This window comes from Myxocyprinus asiaticus, chromosome 26 (assembly GCF_019703515.2).
Source record: "Myxocyprinus asiaticus isolate MX2 ecotype Aquarium Trade chromosome 26, UBuf_Myxa_2, whole genome shotgun sequence".
Classification (NCBI taxonomy): Eukaryota; Metazoa; Chordata; class Actinopteri; order Cypriniformes; family Catostomidae; genus Myxocyprinus; species Myxocyprinus asiaticus.
In genome coordinates, this window is record NC_059369.1 from 21,326,211 (window position 1) to 21,350,137 (window position 23,927).

The 23,927-nt window shown below is 41.4% G+C and overlaps 1 protein-coding gene across 4 annotated transcripts in view; it reads left to right on the forward strand.

Annotated features, from left to right (window-relative positions):
- Window positions 1-23,927, forward strand: part of LOC127417404 (zinc finger protein 423-like) — a 207,034-nt gene that overhangs the window by 104,576 nt on the left and 78,531 nt on the right. For 2 of the 4 annotated variants that reach the window (XM_051657436.1, XM_051657437.1), the window contains exon 6: window positions 3,838-3,858. The exons of the other annotated variants lie outside the window; for them this stretch is intronic. In XM_051657436.1, the coding sequence (XP_051513396.1) occupies window positions 3,838-3,858 (21 nt within the window). The remainder of the gene's footprint in view (window positions 1-3,837; window positions 3,859-23,927) is intronic. 4 annotated transcript variants of the gene reach the window in all.

Genomic DNA, 23,927 nt, shown 5'->3' on the forward strand with positions numbered 1-23,927 from the left:
CAGCCTTATGATTGTCAAGCAAAATCGATTCAAGAATTTGGGTGAACTTCACAAGAAATGGACTGAGGCTGGGGTCAAGGCATCAAGAGCCACCACACACAGACATGTCAAGGAATTTGGCTACAGTTGTCGTATTCCTCTTGTCAAGCCACTCCTGAACCACAGACAACGTCAGAGGCGTCTTACCTGGGCTAAGGAGAAGAAGAACTGGACTGTTGCCCAGTGTTCCAAAGTCCTCTTTTCAGATGAGAGCAAGTTTTGTATTTCATTTGGAAACCAAGGTCCTAGAGTCTGGAGGAAGGGTGGAGAAGCTCATAGCCCAAGTTGCTTGAAGTCCAGTGTTAAGTTTCCACAGTCTGTGATGATTTGGGGTGCAATGTCATCTGCTGGTGTTGGTCCATTGTGTTTTTTGAAAACCAAAGTCACTGCACCCGTTTACCAAGAAATTTTGGAGCACTTCAGGCTTCCTTCTGCTGACCAGCTTTTTAAAGATGCTGATTTCATTTTCCAGCAGGATTTGGCACCTGCCCACACTGCCAAAAGCACCAAAAGTTGGTTAAATGACCATGGTGTTGGTGTGCTTGACTGGCCAGCAAACTCACCAGACCTGAACCCCATAGAGAATCTATGGGGTATTGTCAAGAGGAAAATGAGAAACAAGAGACCAAAAAATGCAGATGAGCTGAAGGCCACTGTCAAAGAAACCTGGGCTTCCATACCACCTCAGCAGTGCCACAAACTGATCACCTCCATGCCACACCGAATTGAGGCAGTAATTAAAGCAAAAGGAGCCCCTACCAAGTATCGAGTACATATACAGTAAATGAACATACTTTCCAGAAGGCCAAAAATTCACTAAAAAAAATTTTTTTATTGGTCTTATGATGTATTCTAATTTTTTGAGATAGTGAATTGGTGGGTTTTTGTTAAATGTGAGCCAAAATCATCACAATTAAAAGAACCAAAGACTTAAACTACTTCAGTCTGTGTGCATTGAATTTATTTAATACACGAGTTTCACAATTTGAGTTGAATTACTGAAATAAATGAACTTTTCCACGACATTCTAATTTATTGAGATGCACCTGTATATGTAGAATTCACTAGTTCCATAATCCACTTTGTACAAGCATGCTCTTTATGTTCTCTACAGCCACAGCAGTCATAGATTCCTCCTGTTTTCTGACATACCAGAGAAACAGAATCCTGGCAATAACAGTAATAATTTCCTAGCTGGTCCAGAAGCACACACTCCATAATGTGAGAGCTAGTCTGAACCCTCTCATTTCCCCTGTGAGGGAGCCACTGCACTTGAACATTTAATTGGCCCACACCAAGACCTCCCTCAGACATGACACTGACTGGACAGACTGACAGAGAGAAAGGAAATGAGGGATTGAGGAATAGAGCTCAGGAAGCCAGTGAAAAGCTGTGGTGGGTTTTGGTTTTTTATTGAGCTATTGGTGTGATGCAAAGAATTAGTTGAGGATCACTTTGTCTTTTTTTCCCCAGTAAAATATCTTAACATCTTAATCCTTACAACAAGATACATTTAGCGTCCTTGAAGCAAAACTGTGTAAGATAGGAAGACTTGTTTTAAGATAAATTTTTCCTACGCCTTCCTTTTTTGTAGATATTGTTTTTAAACAAGACTAAAAACTAATAATAATTTTTATTTTATTTTTTAAGTGAGGAAGCTTAAAAATGCTGAAAAAAGGACATGAGTTTTGTTGGTGGTGTTTTAGGTTTAGAATATTTGTAATATACTTAAATCACTCCAAAATCAATCTGTGGTCGTTATGCGGGTTAAACAGGGTTGAATCGGCCTACATTGTTTCCATATCCTGTTCTTTTTTTCTCTTTCCCCCATAATTTCCCATAATTTTCTATACACAGTATCTATTTCTATATACAGAGTCTTATAAACCAAAAGATAAAAAAAAAAAAATGAGCCTGTTGGTACATCCACATAAAGACACCATTGTTCCTAAAATGAGAGTGATGCAGATGAAAGTAAGAGGGGGAGCTCGATCCAACTCAGTGACTTTATATGCATATTAATATACAGTAACAGAACCCCTGTGAGCCAGGCTGTTAGGTTGGGGGCAAAAAATGCCACATCCCACTGTCGGGCCACCCTCACGGGGACGTGCCTGTGCAGTCGCAGGCATTCCAGTGCACTGCTTTTAATTTTAGTCTTCATTTAGCACAGCACCCCTTGATGATCACCTTTGCACAGCGGCGTGCCCTGTTGGTGAGGGGTGAACTGATGCAACCACATACTCCCCACATTGCACACAATTGTGAACACTCCACATTGCACACAATTATATGTACCTACACACAATTATATGTACCTACACACTCTCTTTCTCACTCTCTTTGTAACTCACTCTCACACCTGCAGGGGGCACCCCGTGGGTCTACAGCTGCGCAGCAGAAAACAATAAAGCCTGCCCCAAAAATAATCCTCTGTGCTCCTGAGAGGCCTTCACACACAAAGAGAAATATTGTTCACTGAAAAATAATAGTGATAAAGAAATACAGACAGACTGACAGATAAGCAAGACCAGAGAGGGGAAAATCAGCTCAAATAGCAAGCAAGGAAACAAAGCACAAGGCCTCTCAGACAATACAGCGAGCAGCTCGGCCTAGTCTTCCTCCCTGACACGTTCTTGACACTCCTTGTGATAAGGTGTGATGTTCTATAATGTTTGTGTTTTGCTAGGCAGGCCAGATGCACACAGTCTGGTTTGGTTTTTTTTGGGCTTACATTCAGTCCTCAGGGCTCGAGAAGTTTTCTCTTTTTTGTTGTTGTTTTTTCATTTTGGCTAAGAGTGTAGGAGCAGTAGGAGAGGCGAACAGAAGGAGGCTTTACTCATTTCACCTCTCCATCCTCTCCTGTTACCCCCCCCCAATACATCCATTTGGGTACGTCGCAAGGAAAAGCATGCAGACATTAATGCTACACTAATCACCAGCGTACAGAACTCACAGCACGTCCACTCTCCTCTCAATCGCCCTTAATCAGCCAACACATTTCAATTAGCATATTGTGTTTAACCTCCCTTTCATCTGCCTTTATTAGTGGATTGAGCTGTAGTCAGCCTCTTCACCCCCCTCCGTCCAGCCCTGATTCTCTCTCTGCTCTATCGTTCCTCTCTCTCTCTCTCTGTTTTACTCTTTCATGGTCTTTCAAGAAGTTGTTAGGTTTGTTAGCCTGTACATGACAGTCATTAAGTTGTGAAAGCACATTGGGCAACGAATGTGAAAAGAACCATTCTCCTAAAAATGATCATTCTGGCATTTATTCACCATTGTGTCATTCCAAGCGTTCTTTCTTTCGTGGTACACTATAGGTGAAGTTTAAAGTTGATGTCAAGCTACAAAAATGACAAAAAAGCACCATGAATGTTGTCCATACAGATCCATACATAAATTCCAAGTTTTCTGAAAGCATACAATAGCTTTGTTGTTCACTGTTGTTCTTCTGCTCTGCCGTAGCTCTCAGATCTCATTCGTGCTTGTCTGCATTCAAATATGTTGACATTGATGTGAAATCTGTCTTTACGCACCATATTTGAATGCTGAAAAAGCTAAACTTTATAGTTGGTCTAGTTCTAGAGTAATATACATATTTTTTGACAGAACGCTGTTTTGTGACATGCGCAACAATGGTAGCCCAATCTCCCTCCATACAGTCACCATGAATGATCCATGACCCCCGTGTATGACCCCCTCCTCCACCATCTAACACTCATGTGATCACAGAGCTGCTGACTAACTGTCACCCTGCCTTCTCTTTCCACCCTTCCCTGCCTGTCGGACGGCCCATAGGAGAGCCCGCACAGCTGCAAGGTTTGTTCCCCTTATCTCTCTCCATTCTTAGCTAGATGACCTGAATGAATGATCCTCCCCCCCCTCCCCCCAAGCACACATACATCTCTCACTGCTTGAGTAAAATGGGCAGAGCTGTAGTGGAGTACAGTGCATGATTGGTCACTTATCATATCATACATTTATAATTTTTTTATTATAATTTTTTTCCTGAGTTCCCCATAATTTAGTTTTCATGACCATTTTCCACCCTCTCTCTAATGCTTAGAATTGAATTGGCAGCAATAACACAATGTTTGGCGGACTTTCCTACTTCTTACTATAAATGTTATTTGTATACCAACTGGAGTTATAATATCTTCCTTTCTCATGTTATAGTTCATACAAGTATGATTCAGGAATAATAGTAGTCTATCTATACTATTTCCTCATACTTCACAGTGACTGGGAAAGGCCATATTAGAATAGGCATTGTTGACATACTAAACGTGGGCTGTCATGTAGTAATGAATTCAGGTTTCTGAAATCAAGAAAACAATGTTGGAACAAGTTTGAATTTTTTTTTTTAATGATATGGCCCTTTAAAGAATAAGGCATATGACAGGGGTTAAAGAAACAACCCTAGAGCTATGTCAGCCCATGTCATTTGATTTCCATACCACATTCCTTGTGCCAGTTTACGCTTAAACACACACACTTACATGCACACACATTGACATAGTGGTTATTTATGCATGGGGTTGGGCCAGGGGCATGAACATACATACACCTGAATGATGCTGCTCTCTAGAGAATACTGTCAATGTCACCGTTGATTCTTAGTTATTCATCCCAGTGATTCTGATGCCTGGAGCATGAGTCGCACATGTGTTGTCAAGGCAACACCAGATAGATGATTCCCGTTTGACCCCAGGGTGTTCTCTGTGATGTCATAATAGTGTTCATGTTTTAACAATGGGTGCACTTTTCAGTATGTGAATCTTTTGTAGTGTCACATCACAACTCCTAATTTTCATATTATATTGATGTATCTCTATGCAGTCAGGAATGTTGATTGTTTTGTAGTGGCAGGTGAAAGATCAGATGATTTGTTTGTTGTCTTTTGTGTCTCATTGAATTGTGACCGTGAGGTATTGACATTGTAGTAGTGTTCCCATTCTCAAAAAAAAAAAATGTATACAAAAACAAAAAATGGAAATTTCAGCGATTTGTAGGCCTGGAGTTATGGAAATATGTTAAAAACTTAAAGCATGTTAAAGGCAATATCTATAAAATTATGAAATCAAATGTTTTTTCCAGTAATCATGGAATTCATTGGTCAAAACCCTGTTTACACCTGGTATTAAGGTCTGATTCAGGTGGTCTGATTGCAAGTGGACAGAGCTAAATAAAGGTGTAAAAAGGTTCCAAAATGTTTTGTCTTCACATTTGGAGGTTGTCGAAAAAGGCATGTGACACTAATCTGTCCAGGTATTTTCCAGACAACAGTAAACAACTGCCTACTCAATCAACTGCTCTGCTAAAACAAGTGTAAATGGGGTCGAAAAATGTGGGAAACCTCTAGTATCCTTATACAGATAACCACTTTTTAGCTTAGCTTATGCTAAAGGAAGTGATGTCGCAGAGCAGTGGATCCGTATTTTGCTGTAGGCGATGCCCCATCTCTGTGCTGTAGAGAGACACACTTACACAGATGCTGGCTACTAAAGAAGACCTGGCGTGGTCTGTCTGTGTCAGCACAGACTTAATGAGGCAGCACACAACAAGCTTTAGGAGTCAATGGATGTAGATAATGTGACTGAGGGTTCACTTCACTGAGTGCATGCTTGAGCATATGCGAGCCATTGTCTAGCCTAGGGCCACACTGTGTGTCCCTGTGTGGAGGGACTGTGTATCTCTATGTGTTTGTATATCCATTTTCCAGCCCCCTCCATTCTGTAGACATGAGAGCAAAATAACTCCTCATTCCTTCACTTTGCATGTCACTCCCTGTTATCCAGCCCCTGATGTCTCTATTGCATACACAGAGCCGGTGTTAGTTTGAGTGGTTTTGGTGAGAGCAGCTATTCTTCAGTGTTCTAATGTTTTAAAGGGTTGGGTTGGTTTTTTTGGCTTGTTAATGGTGTGACGCTTTCTACTGCTGTCCATGTGGTGAGCATGGGAACAGATGACAGCCCCTCATACACATCATACAGAGGGGCCGGGCAACGTTTGGGGGTTGATGGAGGGTGCGCTGCTGCTAGAGGTGGATGGAGAGAGGGAGAAAAAGAGGAGATGATGATGAAAATCGAATATACTGTAGGGTGCCAGTCCAGAGGTTGATCAGATCATGCCCTGGCGTTTAGCCAAAGTTAACACGTGCAGACACTATTGTTTGGCTTTATTGGAATACTTAATTCTGTTTAGTCAATCGTGGCATTTTGCTGTTAAATGTTTTTGTACAGTTCCCACGAGACTGTAAAATTAACCATTGTCTCAGTTAACTGATTTTGTCTTTTGTACACAAAAATGTCAACTCTATTCAATTTGTCCATTTATTTATTTGGTAAGTAGCTGTGTGATAAGCGGGATAATTTATAATCAGAGGCTGATCTCATGAAAATTATGTGACTGTGGTGACATTTTTGTAAAATTATATTATGTGGTTGTATCGTGGCATCCCGGACGAACCCGGTAGATGGATCCACAGGTTCAGAATATTCAGACTCTTAAGGTTGCAATATAACAATATAGTGTCTAGTTGGCAAGTTATCAACACACATCTTCTTCCTGTTTCCTTGTTTGATTTCTCTTGTTTTCATCAGGGAATAAGAATAAGGTAAAACCAGTAACTAACTTTCCCAAAACTAAGCACATTAATAATTAAAAGAAAGAAAAGATTATCATAAACTCCCTAACTAAACCAAAAACAGGAAAAAACTTACAGACACAAAAGAATAAAAAAACAAAAAAACAAACACTGGACCCACTTCCGTCTCTGTGCGAGTTATTTACAAGGAATTTGTAGATAGGAGTTAATACTCTGTACAACAGGCAAGGCGGATGAGATCAACTGGTGTACTCTGCACTTCAGAAAGGCTTGCTACAAACTTAGCAGAGATACAACAAATCACACACACACACACAAGCAACCATACGGCTGAGTGACAGACCACAGATGAAATATTGCGAGTATCGTCAAGGATTAATGCAGCGGTTTTATACTCTTCCGCTCGTTACATCTCTGCAGTTACGTCACGAAAAGCCAATAAGAAATGGAACTGCCCATGTACCAACAGAGCGACAGGTGGAGTAAGAGAAGAAAGAGGAGAGACACCGTATAACCCCTCCCCAAATGACATTACGAGCTGCTCTTAACAGGCAGTTCCGAGGTGAAATTTCCGCTAAGTGCCTCTTAAAGGGAGTTGAAATTTCTCCCAAACATATGAGGTTTTAATGGTTAATGCCCTATCGAGTTTTAAATCAACAAAACCGTTCTCCCTACCTTAAACCTAAACCTAACCAATAGTGTCGGTAAAAGCAGTTGTGACATGAAAATTGCTGCAGCAACCACATCATTTTGCTGTGTGTCTATAACACTTTCAGCTGATTTGTGAACTTCCATGCTCTTTAGGTCTCATGCCAGGGTCCTTTGCATTGCAAGCGTAAATCAGTTGAGCTAACACAAAATTTGTATCGCTCTTGAGCAAGATTCTAAATGTAATTTATGTAATGCAAACATTAAATGCCTTACAAGTCTTGCACTGTTGTAAATGTGTTTTGATGTCATAAGATAGCATTGTGTGAGAAACAGGACTAAAATCTGCCCTGTTACTCATGATTTGTCTGAAAGAGAAGAGAATACATTGTTGTTGTAGTGCCTCTAGTGTATTTCACCAGGAATCTGTTGCAATACGCACAACAAGCCACGTTAAAATCATTTTGCAAAAATGTAGATTTAGTTACGTGTTTCTATGAGACCAGGTTGTACAGTCAGGTGGTCATTATTGCAAAATAAACCTCTTAAGGGTAACACAAGACCTCTGGATTTCTGATCACCATGTCAGGGTTTGTTTTCCGATAATGACCGGCTTGAGTGTACATTATCTCTTACTTAATGAGCTCCTTAATACATAAATTTGACAAGTATATAGATAAAAGTATGCATGAATAACGGCCATAAACATGCACTCTAATCAACACTAGGTAGTGCATGACCCCTAACAAGTTCTCTGACCTAACAGATGTAATTCCTTAACTCTTTCTCTTTCTATCTATCCCTCTCTCCCTCTCCTCTTTCAAATAGCCCCCACAGAGAATGTCATGTTGAAAAGGGAGAGAGGCAGCAATGATTTGCTGAAATAATTGTTTGCAAGGCTGAGTGATGTCTGATACCCCTGAGAGCTCATTTTGCTACATTTGCGCTTGATTTGCTTCTTATGCTGTTTATTAAAGGTAATTACAAGCTGTTTGGAGATCTATAAGAGAACTGCTCAGGGGGAGCCTCCTCCAAACGGTGTGGGAACAGAATGGAAAATTAGGTACATTGCGGTCGGCGCGCAGAGATTGCAAGAGTGGGGGTTGCAGGTGTCCTTGGAGGAAAAGTGTCGTTACCAGAGAATTTGTATGGAACAGATATTTGCACTCACGCATGCTGATCATTGACACAGGAAGTGCTACAGTTGGATGGATGGGGGTTTGGTGGACTGGTATATATACATACAGTATCTTTCTCAGGTAAGTCTGCAGCTGGCCCGTTTCCCCCCTCCTTGCCATCCCAGATCTGTTCAGGTGTGTCTTTGCCAGCTGCCGTGGAGGGGAGGGAGTGACGATATTGGGAGCCCGTCACCCTCCCCTCTCCGTGTGGTAATTGTTAAAAAGACAAACAAGCTGCCTGCGTATCCGTGCATAATGAACAGGCCAGCCGCAATTTGCTCCTCACTTAATTTGTTAAATATTCTGAATTTATTTCTCTGGTGACAGTGGCATCTGTCGTAACTGCCAGAGAGAACTTCCGCTCATGTGATGTTACATGCCGGATATGGGATTGTGAAAAATAGGAGAGAATGTGATGATAATGGAGGGTTAAAAGTGATGTAGTAGTCACCAGACTTATTTTTCAAAAAAGTTTCCCGAACACTTGCTCCGTCTAACATCGGTCGGTACAGAGCCATACAGGTGAGCGCCCCCATTTCCAGGTACACTGCAAATAAAGCTCTCTTAAATACTCACTGATAATTAACATCTGCTGTCTGGTGTGATCTTGCTTCTACACATCAGCACAGTGTGTGATTGTGTGTGTGAGTGTGTGTGGGAGGAAGGAATAAGCGGATGTCACAGCTCATCAGTGCTCTCTGTGAGACAAGAAGGAATCAGGGGAACATACACTCTCGATGGAAGGGCGGGGGTGGAGGTCCCATAGAGACAGGGTGGGGGCCCCTCAGAGTGTGTGTGTATGTGCGTGGGAGAAGGAGCCACCTGGGGCCGGACTCTTCAAAGGCCGCTCTCAGAGGAGCCGCGAGAGGTGCCTGTATGACAGGAACTCCGGCTTTGATCCGGAATAGGAGTCAGAGTGGGAGAGGAGATGGAAGGCAGGAAGGATAAATCCAGGTGGGAATTCAAGGGTGTGACTGGTAAATAAAACAGAGGAGGTGGGGGACAGGGTAAATCTGCGATAGGCCAATCCCCTGTTAGATTTATTTTAGGGATGTTTCCAAAACATGCCTCTACTGTTTGTTTGTCTCCATGTTCTGTTGAATGTATATGCCTCTGCATTCAGAGGCATGACGTCTTTATAATTTTTGCTTTGAGTTTTAGACCTTGTTTGTTCAAAGCATTAATATCATTAATTAATTGCAAGGATGCAAACTACTCTTCTTTCTGCTGAAGGCACATTTTTTTTCAAGTTTATTTTACCCAGATTGTTTGCTTAAAATTTTCTGCGTCTACATATTGAAATAATTTGAAAGGGGTACTTTAAAAAATGTAAATACAACAAACAAATAAACTAAAAATATACCCCTGGAACACCTTTATCTCCTTTTTCACCCCTCACGAGTTTGCTTCGCTTTATTTGTATTATTATTATTTACATTTTCTTTCATTATTTTGTGCTTTGTAAAGCAAGCATCACTCTTACTATTGCACAAACATGGGTTAGCGTTTTGAAAATCTCCTAACCCTTAGTATTAAATTTAAGCACATAACTGTTACCAGTTGTTAAGGAGAAGTGTGATATTAACTTTCTGAGTGATCAGACTTATGATTTTGCATGATGGACAATTAAATTGGTGAAAAAAAATCCCATATACGTACATTAAAGGAGTAGCCTGAGCCATAGGGACCAGAATATCATAGAGACTTGGGGGAAGGGCTCTTTTGACTTAAGAAACCACTTAGCAATGCCCAATCAACCACCCAGAAACCCCTTGCAACCACATAGCAACACACTTGCAACCTTTCAGAACAAATGAGCAACCATATTGCCCTGGCAACCACCTACAAAATCCTAGAATTGAGTCTGCAAGTTTGCACAAGCAAAGAACAATCTCATTTGTTTCAAAAAATTTTAAATCTAGTTTTCATTTAAACAGTACCGGTGTGTTACATTCATGGACCTTTATAGACTGGGTGTATCAGAAAAGAACGCCTCTTTATTTCATGTCTTTAGACAATCTATTTACTGCTTCGTTTCCACCCCAGAGGTTTGGAAAAGGAGCTGTGTGATTGGCTCAGTTTTATCATGCTGTGTCCTCACTGGCTGTACAGCATTACCCAAATACCCAAATATTTCTCCTTGAACCATAGAACAATTTCAGGCAGCGAACTGATGGAGAGATTAAGAGAATGAGAGAGGGAAATCGAGAGATGTGACGGACGGGAGAGATGGCGAGGGATCCGTGTGACAGAGGGGAAATGAGAGATATTTGGCATGGAACAAGGGATGAAATGAGAGGAGGAATGCATGATCAGTGCTTTTCCTCCCTTCTCAGTGCAGAGATGCAGAGGGAGGAATGGATACAGATAGAGGGAGGGACAGAGAGAGAGAGAGAGAACGATGATCTGACCGGGTGCTGATGAGGGAGGTTGACCTTCGGAAGTGAGTGAGAGCGAGTGAGGAGGATGAAGCTGGCTGACAGGGGCTCTCCTGGTTTTTGGCAGCCTCTCAGTCTGCACGGTGAGCAGCTGGACTTCATTAGGCGCTGGTGTTAATTACTGAGTCCAGGCTGCAGCCGCCTGCCTGCCCGCACGCACAAAATACTCACCGTAATTCAGCCAGGGTCACCTTGAAATTGATCATTTACTATTAGAGGAAGATAGACGGACAGAGATAGTCGAATAAACAAGTAACGCAAACTTACAAACCTAGTCCGCTACCTCTGTAGGCAGCATTTTAAGGCATCATAGGCACGTTCTTGATGCGACCTCTGTTCCAAAAGGTAGGCATTTTAATTATGCTAGCACCTAAGATACCTCCTTTTGGCCAAATTCTAAAGCCCTGTTCACACCACCGGCGGCATTGTGAGACAAAGCGACACAATCCCGTTCATTGTCAATGAGAACAGAGCGACTTACGGTGACAGAAGCTGCAGTGACCGTTGGGGACAGAGATCACCGCGGCGAGTGACGAGACAAATTTAAGAAAATTTCAACTTTATGCAAATGACGAGCTACATTCGCAAGTGACTACCAATGAGAGTGAAGACAGTGGAGCTCATGCCACCCGTCTGTGAGTGTGTGAGATACTGGAGTTGAGTGCAGTCAAGATGGAGAAGTTAAAAGTTCCTGTGAGCGATTTCACTGTTCTATCATTTGTCTGTTACCACATACATGGATATAGCCCAATAAAAATGCATGGAAAACCATGTCTGCATTCCCAATGATTTTGATTCATACATTGTTCATACATACAACTGTTTAAGAGATTTTGGTCTTTCCCCATTCAAGTTGACAGGAGCTGCACTTGTATGACTACGAAATAACCACCCATAGGGCAAGGGTACTCAATTAAAGCTCCAAGAGGTCCAGTCTCTACATTTCCTTCCGAGCAAAGGTCCAGATAATAATACGTAGCTTACATAGTGTCAATGAAATGATATAATATATATTTTCGAATAGTTTTTATAACTTGTCACATTGGCAGCAATATTACTTTGTAAAAAAAAACATTAAAAAAATAAATCCTAAACAGTCAAAATAGTCTCTTCAAAACTCTCAGAATAAGACAAACAGTTAGTTTTGAAGCTGAATGACAGCAGTCCAGTTTCTGTGTTTAAATATTTTTACATTCAGAGTATTCATGGGACATAGCGTAGGAGGCCTTTTGACTGATAAAAAAATACTGTATGTGGGTTCAAGGGTGTCCCCTGAGAGAAAATGTATAAAAATTTAAGTCTCAATGGACCATTGTTATATTTTCCTTTAAAGTGAGAATCTACAAACAAACAAACAAACAAACAAACAAACAATTTACATAACAACAGTGAAGCATAAAAATACTGTTTGCTTAATTTAAATATAAATAGGCTTTCCTTGCCACCCATGCCATGATGACATCTATGATTATTTTTTACAAATTTGTTTATTATGAAAGGCTAACATGCTGATTAATGAAGCTAAATTTAGACAGAAAAACAGTATAGTCTAAAGGCGGCAAGTTAACTTATCCTGACACATACCTGGCTTAGCTGAACCATCTGAATCACTCATCAGACAGATGTAGATAGTTTTACTTTGCTTCATTTTAGTTTTCTGCAGTGTGAAAGACTTTTTTAGTTTTCTGCATTTTAAGTGAAAGATGCCAGTATCTGCCTTCAACTACGTACAGTTCAGGCTTTATGCGGCGACTCTATAGCGGGATTAGAGGCAACGCGTGCAGAGCGGTAATAAAGCACGTTCAGTGCAAGAATAAGCGTGTAGCGCTGGAGAAATATTTCTCTCTAGCGCTGAGCGTGCTTTATTCCCGCTCCACACGCGTATGCCTACACAATCACTTAGCCAGGTGTCAGATAACTAGCACAAAGATTTAGACCTCAGTCCGGATTGAATTGGCCTTCGGACCGGAGTCTGCGTATTGAGTACCCCTGCCATAGGGGTTATGACTTTGCTTAAATAGGGATGCACCGATATCATTTTTCTCTCCCAATCCAATTCCGATACCTGAATTCTGAGTATCGGCCAATACTGATCCCAATGCGATACCAGTGTTGTTTTTTCTTAATCAGTTTAGAATATCTATACCTCACTGTGTGCAAATGATTAAGGGTACTCATTGAAAGAAACACAAACCTCTAACTACACATTAGTTTTCTCTATTTGATAATAAAATAAAGAACAATAACATAAAAAATATGTATCCCATTAAGAAAAACGTTATTTTTAAATAATCAACTGTAAAATGCAGCAGCAAAATTAACAGTAATTCCAGTGAAAGTAGAAAAAAGCCTGCTCTCTTTACACTTTCAACTTGTATCTGGACTTAAAAGAATTCAGTCAACTTAAATATTATTGTAATTTAATAATAATAATAATAACAATAGCAACAACAACAACAATAATAATTATAATTATAATAATAATTATTATTATTAAATTACTTTAATATTTAAGTTGACTGGGTAACAAACTATATTTATTGCTACTTTTCAGTAATGAAACGAATACATTTATTTAAAATCAACATTTCTCTTGCTTTATCTTGGATTAATTTTGACACTTGTCGCAATAAAAATAGTTAAGTGTAATTAAACATCCATTATTTTAACCAATATGTGCTATGTATTTTTGAGTTCATAAGAATATCACACCATTAGCATAGCAACATGCTGACATCAAACTCTATTAAATTAAAAACTGAGTCTTCCGTGTGGAGTGCTGTTTCTTTGGCGTACAGAGTTGCTGCTTATGTAGAGTGTTCTGAATCGGTCACTTAAGAGGTTTCATGACGATTACGCTGCTGCCTTAGAAGGCCTTTGTGTCTACTTAGGTGTTGGAATAAAGCTTACAGTATGTGCCTATTTAAAACAGCTGTGAAACGAAAACAGCTGTTCTTTACAGAAAAGTGTGAGGTAGTGACAGATACTGCATGTGTTAAACGCTACAGCTGTAGCAGACGGTGTGTATCATCAGATATGGGGTGAGGAAAGCAGCAAACACTGCGGCTTGGTTTCCATTGACATCGGCCTGCAAGGTCAAAGTGCCTGCGGTTGATGACTCAGATGACCAAACCTGGGAAAAGGACTGTCCAGACTTGAAGTGTGTAGGAAAAAAAAGCTGGCAGAAAGCACAGCATTTAGAGATTATTTTTCAGTCTACTGCTGTGGGATTTCTTTACACTTATAGCTAGCCAGAAAACCTCTGTCACACTCATATATACACACACACACACACACACACACACACACACACACACACACACACTCAGTTATACAATTACTGTAAGTTATTCTTTGGAGTGAAACACATGGCCCTACCTTGGCAACACTATGGTAATTACCGTACAAGAAGACAAAGAGAGACAAATGGAAGTCGAGGAGGTATTAGCAAGAGAGTGAGATGTAGTAGTTGGCCTGTCCTGTGTGTTGTCCCTGTGTACCAGAGGCATACAATAGAGCACTTTATTCCGCATCCTCGCAAAACAAAAGTCAACTACTCTCGTCTCTCAATAATACAAAGGTCTTAGACAATCTCCTTCTTAATTCTCAGGCATGTCCATTTTTCAGGAATGTTTTTGCCTCCCCCCTGAAAAAAATCAATGCATTCTGATTTGGTAATTTCCCATGGTGCCACGGTCTGCTCTCCCTGCGCTGAGAGAGGTGACAAATCCGGTCATGGCGGTGTGAACCTTCTCCCACCTCCCCCCCCCCCCCCTCCTTTCCCATCTTCCTCTGTTTCCACCCTGCTTTTGTTTGTCTCTCTCTCTCGCTCTCTCTCTCTCACTGTCTCTGGGTGTTGTGACAGAGTGCAAGCTTAGAATTTGTTGGAATTTTGCAGCCCTTCCTGGTGCTCTGGTGAAAAACACTCATTTGTGACAGTGCCAAGCTGCTAATGGCGGATGGCGGGGTCCATGCCGAATCCCACCTCCGCTCCCCCACGCTCGTTATTCCGTGCTCGGCGCCACTCGCACCCCTCCCCTACATCTGCCAAACTCAGCTGCGAGGGAGCGGCATAATTATCCCACCGGAGCCTCAGACGCCTCCATGCCGTCACAACTGGGGCTTCATTAGAGACCCGCAAGAATGCCCCTGTGTGTGTGTGTAAGAGAATGTGTTGCGTTTATTTGAAGATATTTGTGCATGTCCCTTTGTGTGTTTGCATGTTGTGCATGTATGTGTGTAGTCAAGCATGGGTAGTTGTTGGGAGTGTTTTATGTCCATGGCTTGCAGCATGAGTGTTACTTTGGTAGTGTTTGTGTGTGTGTGTGTGTGTGTGTGTGTGTGTGTGTGTGTGTGTGTGAGTGCTGTCTGTGCTAATATGCTGGTGAGTACACTATTAATGAGTGTGTGGCATGTGGGTGTGCATGGAGCTGATGAGTTGGGCTCAGAGGTAATTTGACTTCTTAGAGCTGCGGACCCCTGTGCCAAACCCACCACCCCTTCATCAGCTGAGCAGTCCCCAAGGAAAGCCAGGTTTAACAGGGCCTAGATTCCCCCACTTACAACACACACACTGCAATGATACACACTTACAGTACATGCTGTCAAAGGTTTGCGCACTTCAAATGCACATTCATAATGAGACATTGCCTCTTTTAAAGGCACCTGTCCGTGTGTGTACATCTCACTGAGACTTGTTCATTGAGAAGTAGAGAGAGATGTCAATGTGTATGGGAATTTATGTTAGAGTAAGAGGTCTTAAATAATAAGCTGTATTTTAAACTACATAAAGCTCAAGGTATGTTCAGGTGGCTTTTTGAGGCAGAAGTTTTGGTGTCAATACCAATCTGTTTTGTTTGATGTCTGCTTTTAGAGGATTGCCATTTTAGGACAAAGTCTCATCAGCCCTAGTTTTATTAGTTTGGACCATAGTAGTCTCAGACAGCACACCCAAGAACTGTCCACAGTCCATCCACTTGCCATGTAGTGCATATATCACACAGAAACAGTTGGCACTTTCTCTATCTGGCTAGTTGTAATCTGATTGGCTGACTTGACACAATTTCAGTGAGTCAGGGTGTGAAGATTTTACCCAGTCTGCCTGAAAGATAAGTTGTGTTTACAAGGTACCAGGCTTCTGTGTTTGGACAGAATGAGCTGCAGTCTGACTTCACAAGACAGAGACTGTAGTGACCTGATTTGAGAGTAGAACTAGTATTGAGCCAAAGTTATCTGAAAACGCATGCTTAAAATCAGAGATTTTTTTTTTCTCTTCTTATGTCTCTTTCATCCCTGTTTCTCCTTTTGCCTCTCCTTTTCGCTCCTCTCTGGAAAGTATGTAAAATAAGACTCTCTAATTGTAATTTTTTTGCCACATAGTGATGTTTTAATTGCAAGGCTGTGTGTGTGTGTGTGTGTGTGTGTGTACGTGAAAGAGGGAAAGAAAAGGGTTATTACTGTCCCCTTTTCTCTTAAGCCACTGCCCATGCTGCCATAGATGGCCATTGGTGCATCACACATGCCAGTGCATGTGATGAGTGGGTTGGCTGTGGTGTGGCCATTGCTGCAGCTGCATGCTACTCACCCTCAGAACTGCATTGCTCCAGCACATGTGCCAGCTGTGAGCTAGAATGCAACTTCACTTTGAAGATTCAAAGAGATAGCCAAAACATATTTCTTTACTACAACTTCTAGTTCAGAGAAATCACTTTTAAAGACCGTATTAAATCAAACTTAGAGTTTTGTGTGTTGCTTTGTGGTCTTTCTCTTTCAGGAAAATGAACCAAAAATATTGATGACTCATGTTGCACTACACAGATATTTGCCCAATCATATGCTTTCTAGAATGAGAATGTCCTTTCCCCAACAACCAACTTCTAAGTAGCAAACCATAGTTCATGGCTGTTATGAAACTAAAGGCTATTGGCTATATAAAAAAAAAAAAAATGGACAAGCCTCTCAGTATGTCCTGACAAAACTTTTTTCAATAGAAAATATGTAAATGAAGTGAATTTTGGTGGTCTTTTAAGTCACTTTGCAGCATATTTGGCATTGAAATATGTTGTTTAATATATTTACACACTTTTGTTGCTGCTATGTCAGCCAGAATAGTTTAACATAAAGACTGAGACATCCATGCAAGAGAGTGAGCTTCTTATTTTCCATTTGAAACTCGTTAGGGACATTGGACCACCTTGGAGGAACCACAAGCCTCCTCTGTATGCCCTCCACCCATAGGAAAGACAGAACTTCTCAGGCCCGAGCCAAAGCAAGCATCCTCTCCTCTCCTGGGCCAGATCTTATAGAGCAGTTACACGCCAGTGTTCACCCGAGGACAGAGGGGAAATTAAGCATGAAAGCTACTTGATACTCTTGCCTCAATTTTAATACACCAATCTAACGCCATTTTGCCCTAGGTATTGGTGTTTCAGAACAAAACGGGGATGTTTTGACGCTCTGGTGACCTTTGAATGTGGGGTCAGAGGTCAAAGGGTAAACAACACGCTGACTCTGTGAATTTCCTATAGGTGTTAATTGTTCTGCTGGCACCTTAATGACAGTGTTTCCTTCTTTTCGTAGTGTGCACATTTTCTCTTAGTCTCACTCACACCTCGGCCCCCTCTTTCCTCTACCAGTTAATCCCCTTTATACTGCTGGGACATGAGGGAATGGTAAAGAAGGATGAAGAAGGAGGGAAGGAAAAGATGGATGGATAGTGAGGGAGGAGGGTGAACTTAGAATTGGGCAGTCATATTAAAAGCCACTGACAGCTATCGCTTCCAGACCAAACTCTGGACAAATAGCTCTCCAATCAATAGTTTCCCAACAGCAATATTTGGTATCAATGCGTGTCCTTCTCATTACACGATGAAGCCAGAGTCTCCGTGGGCTCTGAATAATTTATCCCCCTGACGTGAAGCGAATACCAAAGAAGGGAAAGCCGCCCTCTCTCGCTCGTACTGCATTAGCCCAGAGCAGATCAAGTGCTCACCTCATTCCCTGCTACTGCAAGTTCATAGCCTTTATTCATTTTAACCTTTCTTTCTCATGTTTTTCTCATCATCATATATTTCGGTTTCTGCCAGAAACCCCTCTTCTCTTTCTAAGTAGCTTTGCATACATTAATCGCTTGCCATGCCAGGTGCTGCTGGTTAATATTTGCCTAGACTCAGCAGCTGTGTTCGCATAGCTCGGATTTATGGGGGTGAGCAGGGTCTGTTTGTGTCCTCCATAAGACGAGGATCAACATATCCATAGGCTTTATGCATCTTTCCGTCACCTCTTGAGGGAAAGGGCGCTCAAAAGAGCAAACTTATTTTAAACACACTTACTCTACACCAAGCAAATCTCTCACTCATTATGGCAGCAGCCAATAGCGTGGGATCCGTGTGGAGGTGAGCCATCTTGAGTAAGTTGTAGAGAACATTAGTGAAGAAGATAATGGAGGTCTGGAAGGCTGGCTAATGAGTGCTATCCTCCCAGGAGCAGACCCTCAGCAGCCTTATCCTTCGCTCAAATGCGCAGAGGAAAGAATAGTGTGAGGAAAAGGTTTCCCATTCCGTCTTCTGTTATCTTCCGTGACCCTTCCCCCCTCACCCGCACTCGCCTCCTAATCTTCACTAAGTATTATAAATGTTAGCTTAAACCAGGCAATCATTGCTACCCCATAATAATAAACTTTTATTGCTGTGTTCCTATTAGTGAGTTAATGTTGTCTGCTGATGGCGTGTAATTGTGCTCTTTTCTCGGCTTTGCGAGTCCCACATTTCCCTCATGCCCAATCAGCTACGCACGGGGAGAGAAAATAAATAGCCTAATGCTGTTTTAATTACTGAAAACATAAAGCATGAAGCCTACGCCTTCCTTCCTTGCCTCTCCTTTAGCTACCTGCAGATCTCAACGATTCACTCGCAACCAACGGCACTGACCGACAGAGTGAGCAGGGCCAGGGCTCGCACCCGCCAACTCTGTGGAAGAGCCAGATACCTCTAGGGAGAAAAAGCTAAGTTTAATGTGAAGACGTTAGAGTGTGGATGCTTTTATTCTTCGATCATTAGTAAAATATGTTCTTACAACCCTGGAAAAAAACAGCATAAAGTGGTTAGCTAGTCTCCCAGTGTTGTGAAACTGGTTAAGCTGGTCTGTTTATACTGGTTTCAGAGGGATATTGGGTTCTTTCAGCTGGTGAGACTGGGAAATCAGCTGAAGACCAGTTTGGCCAGGCTTGTAGACTTGCTAGACCAGCTAAACCCCTGCCTGGTAGGCTGGGTGACCAGCTAAACTAGCTTAAACCATCTAAGACCAGCAAACCAGCTGGTGGCTGGCTTAAATTGTTGTTGTTTTTTCAGCTGGAACGTGCTCTTTTGGTGTTGTTTAATAGTGTAGATGGTCACGAGGAACATTATGTTCACTATCTGGTGTATCTCTCCTTAGTATGCACACACACACTCACAAATTCATAGATGCACAAACACACACAAGCCCCCATAATCTACCCTGAGAACCTGGTGTTAGTATTGTAGGACATATTTTGACAGTACTTAATACAATGCAATTAGTCGCATCTCACACACATTCTCAAATACACAGCAGCCTCCCACAGTGTTTACAGCGCATTAACATCCCACCCATACCATCACACACTCAATCATTCCCGCACACACACGCACTGTACTTCCATGGTGTGGTGGTGTTTCTAAGGAAACAGGGTGTTCATCTTTATACGTGTCTTTGTGGCTCCCAGTTAGCCGCCTTCCCAGATGCCACTGTTCTTATTTTAACTCGCACCCTTCACACCTCCGCCGAGGCCACAGAACACACTCGCCCTGCTAGACGTGACACTCAAGCAGATGTTAAAAGCACTCCTGCAGTAATTAAACTGATACCTGTGCTATAACTGTTGATTTAAAAAAGAGGGGCTCCAAACTAAAGAGTGTTAAAAATAGATCATGGAGAAAATGACTTGACGTGTGTGCAGAAATATTAAAGGGATAGTTTAATATTAATATTAAAATTTTGTCATCATTTACTCACCATCTTTTAATTCCCAACCCGTATTACGTTCTCTCTTCCTGGGAGCACAAAAGGAGATGTTGGGCAGTTTGTTAGTCTCAGTTACCATTTACTTTCATTGTATCTTTTTTCCATGCAATAAAAGTAAATGATGACTGAGGCTGCCATTCTTCCTAACATCTCCTTTTGTGTTCCATGAAGGAATGAAAGTCTTACAGGATTGGAACAACATGAGTGTAAATGATGACAGAATTTTCAATTTGGGGTGACCTATATTTTTAAAATACAGTCCACACACTTTTATTTTTAGATATATTGAAGTGCATGCAAATCTTGCAGTGGTTACAGTGGTTCACATTCAGAAGTAGGGGTGGGCAGACATTTTTTTAATATTGCAAATATTTGTATTTTATTGTAAATATTTTACATTTTGCAAAGTGTCATTATACTGTATCAATATTTGTTTGGCAAGAATTTAAATGTTTTCACATAAGCTAAAATAAAATAAACAAGTGTGTCAGAAGGTGAAACGTACTGTAGCATTAGGTTGACGCATACCAGTCCAAACTCAAAACACATAGAACATAATTGTACAAAGTTCAATGAAGATGAATGAAAAACAAGTGAAAGACCTCCATGTATTACCGTTTTGAACAACAAAGAATTGCAAAATTATCGTATCCTGACACAGATATCGATATGATGATATCATATATCGCCAGGTCCCTGCTGATTCCCACCCCTACTTAGAAGTTCCAACTATGCTGGTTTATGTAAAAAGAGGGATTATTTCTTCCCAACTCTCTCTAATTCCTGTTTGTTGTTAGGATGCAGTGAATGTGCAGTGAGCAGAGATGGACACGGATTTGTGCTGGGCGGAAAGGCACTAGACAGCCCTGAGGATATAGATGTGACTGAGGCTTAAGTAGACATAGGATGTCAGGCAGAGGAGTGGAATAATTACAGAAGATTTTCTGCCTTCATCTCATATTCTCTTCATTTTCAATTCTACATAATGTGTCCTTCCCTGTGGCTAAAGTAATCATATTACAGTTTGTATCTATTTGAATGTGTGTGTGTGCGTGCATGCATGTGCATGCATGTACATGCATGTGCATGTGTGCGCGCGTGTGCGCGAGAGTGAAAGAGAGTTAGAGTTATGGAGATGTGTTAACTTTTAGCAGATGTATATGTGTGTGTAAGGATGCAGTTCTGCTCTTTTTTTAGGCTATGTATGGATGAGTGCTTCAGGGGCAGATTACTGGTGTGGGGTTTATGCCCTTAGGCCCCTACCACAATCCCTTTTCCTGCCTCAGCCCAGGTAGCATTGATCCACAGTGAGTGTGCTTGTGTGTACGTGTATGGAAATTATTAAAATGAAAGGTCATCCAAAAATTAAAATTCTGTCATCATGTTTTCACCCTTATGTTGCTCCAAACCAGTATTACTTCATAGTTTTAACCCCTCCCCTCCAAACACAAGTTATAGAGACTATTTTTCACAATCCAATCAATTCTTGATGGATAAAATCAAGCCCTTTTTCTCACTGAACATACGTCAGAAATTGCAGAAAGAATGACAATTCATGTTGACTTGCCTTTTCATGTTGAGAATTGCTATTTATCACCGCATGACCAGGGCAAGTGGACTTGTCTCAGCAACTTTGCATTGTCGGTCCAAGTAGATTAGGGATTCATGGTCAGTTTTGGCATTAATGTAGTCATACCAGTTTTAAAACAGTCGTCCAAATACTGAAGGAGCAGTCCAACTGTGCTATGGGTTCACGTATGGGCAAACACACACACACACACACACACACACACACACACACACACACACACACACACACACACACACACACACACACAGTCTAAGCAAGCTTGATCCTTTTCTGTCTTCATAGCAATTTTGCTTTGTTCCACGAAAAGTATTTTTAATGCTCAGTGTTGAGGAACCATTTCCAAAAAGGAAATAAACATGTGCACACTGTAGCGTTCGAGTGAGGGGTCAAAATATAAAGGCAAAAATGAAAGCAGAGTACTACCGTTACCACATAGGGTCTGCGTATTACCCTTTGTCTCCTATTCTATCCTTGTCCTCTCACACACCCACACATACATACTCACAGTTACGAATAAAAGTATGCAAATATCGCAGCGTGTTTGATTCTCTGACTCTGTGTGAGGTCCCCACAGACTCATCAAGACTTTAGCACCTCCATCAAGTCAGAGCGGAGAGAAAGAGGAGGTCTCAGCTACACCTTACATCACACACCCTAGTGAGTGTGAATGTGTGTGTATATGTGTGTGTGTGTGTGTGTGTGGTCTGTCTAACTGAGCTGTTGATGTGGAAGGCTGGTTTGTTAAAAAAGGGGGAAAATGATTTAAGAAAAGTCTTTGGTCCAGGGGTGTGAAATGGACCTATATCACTGTCAAGGACACCTTTAATTACAGCAGCAGGGGGTTCTATGTAAAGGTGTGCCTGGAGATGGAAGAGTTGACAAGGCAGAAAATATTCCTGACTAGAACTTGTTAGAACCCAGTTTGTCCGTATCAAACACTCTTTTTGTGTAATTTCTGTTTTAGCTTTTAGCGCATTTGAAAAAATCAGATGGACAGATTTAGTGATGTGAAAAGAAAACAGATAAAAAATTGAACAATGAGGAGAAAGGATAGGAGGCTGAATCCTCTCTCAATTGCGATAACGAGTGTGTTGGGGGGTCGTTTTAGTACCTGTTTTTCTGTTCATGCACACACACTACCAAAGACCCCTGTAGAGCAACACCCTTGAATTCAGCCTTGTTAAGGTACTGCCAATGCTAACAACCTTTTGAATTCAGCTCTTACATGTTTCCTAACTAGGCATGGCGCGATAAAGCGTCAAGCGATAAAGTCTGTTTTTTTTTGCTAGTTTTGGTCCGAATGAGCTGTAACTGTGACAAGCAACAAGACATTTGTTCAATCACATCATTTCTAATTCTATGGTGTATTTTGATGTAGCCCTGCACACAGTGAAATCTCATTGGTCCAAAATCCTGCTCCACATAGCTGTATAGTAAACATAACATATATTCTGTTCGGCTGTGCTTTTTGCTTTCAGTGTATACAGACAATATACTTGTCGCTGGAAATTCTTTAAAGGGGCCATTCAACTGAGCGCATACTTGCGCTAAAAAAAGCTAGACACAGCTCCACAAATAGAGCAGAACGCAGGTGTCTTGAGACACGTTTTTAAAAGTCTTTTTAACCTGACATGGCATCTAAAAAAAAACAGCATTCTTGTGCGAGATGCAGCACAACGGTCAAAGATGTCTGCCTAGCGCAAGTTTTCTTAGGAAAACAATTGCAAAACAGTGTGCATGGATGCAAAAATGCATTTGGTATGAGCAGCCCCTTAGACTTTCAATAGACAGCATTCCAGCTAATTAGACTTCAGAATTTGTGACTTTTAAAAATGTGTTTACCGTTTTTTTTGCATTCACATAAGTAAATATACTTCAGTGCTTGCATACACAATGCAACATCAGTTTCCCTCTCAAGAAGTGGGTTGTGTCAGAATCCCTTTGTCTCGTTAGACATTCTTCTACTCTTGTGTGCAAACCTCTCCCATCCTCAAAGTGTACAAATATATGCAAACTTCTGAAAGACGCTCTTTAGTTCTTCATTAGCAGAGGGTGAGGCTACAAAGAGCACAAACAATATGTAGACAAAAATGCGACTGTATGAATCAAAGGGGTGAGGGCTCCGTCAGTCGAGCAGTGGCAGATACGATGACTGCCTCCCAATTTCCTCAGCAGAGCGACTGAATTAGCATGATAATCATTCTCATCGTTTACAAGGGCGAAATGTTTCAGTTTAATGCCTTGCTTGTGTTACAAGCCATGCACTTAATTAGACGGTAATGACTCCGGCGAGGCGAGTGGAGAGAGGAAGAGAGAGGCGAAGACAGGAGAAGAGGGTATGTGGAGTGAGAGCCCTTCACATCCAAGAGCCCCGCTACATTCAC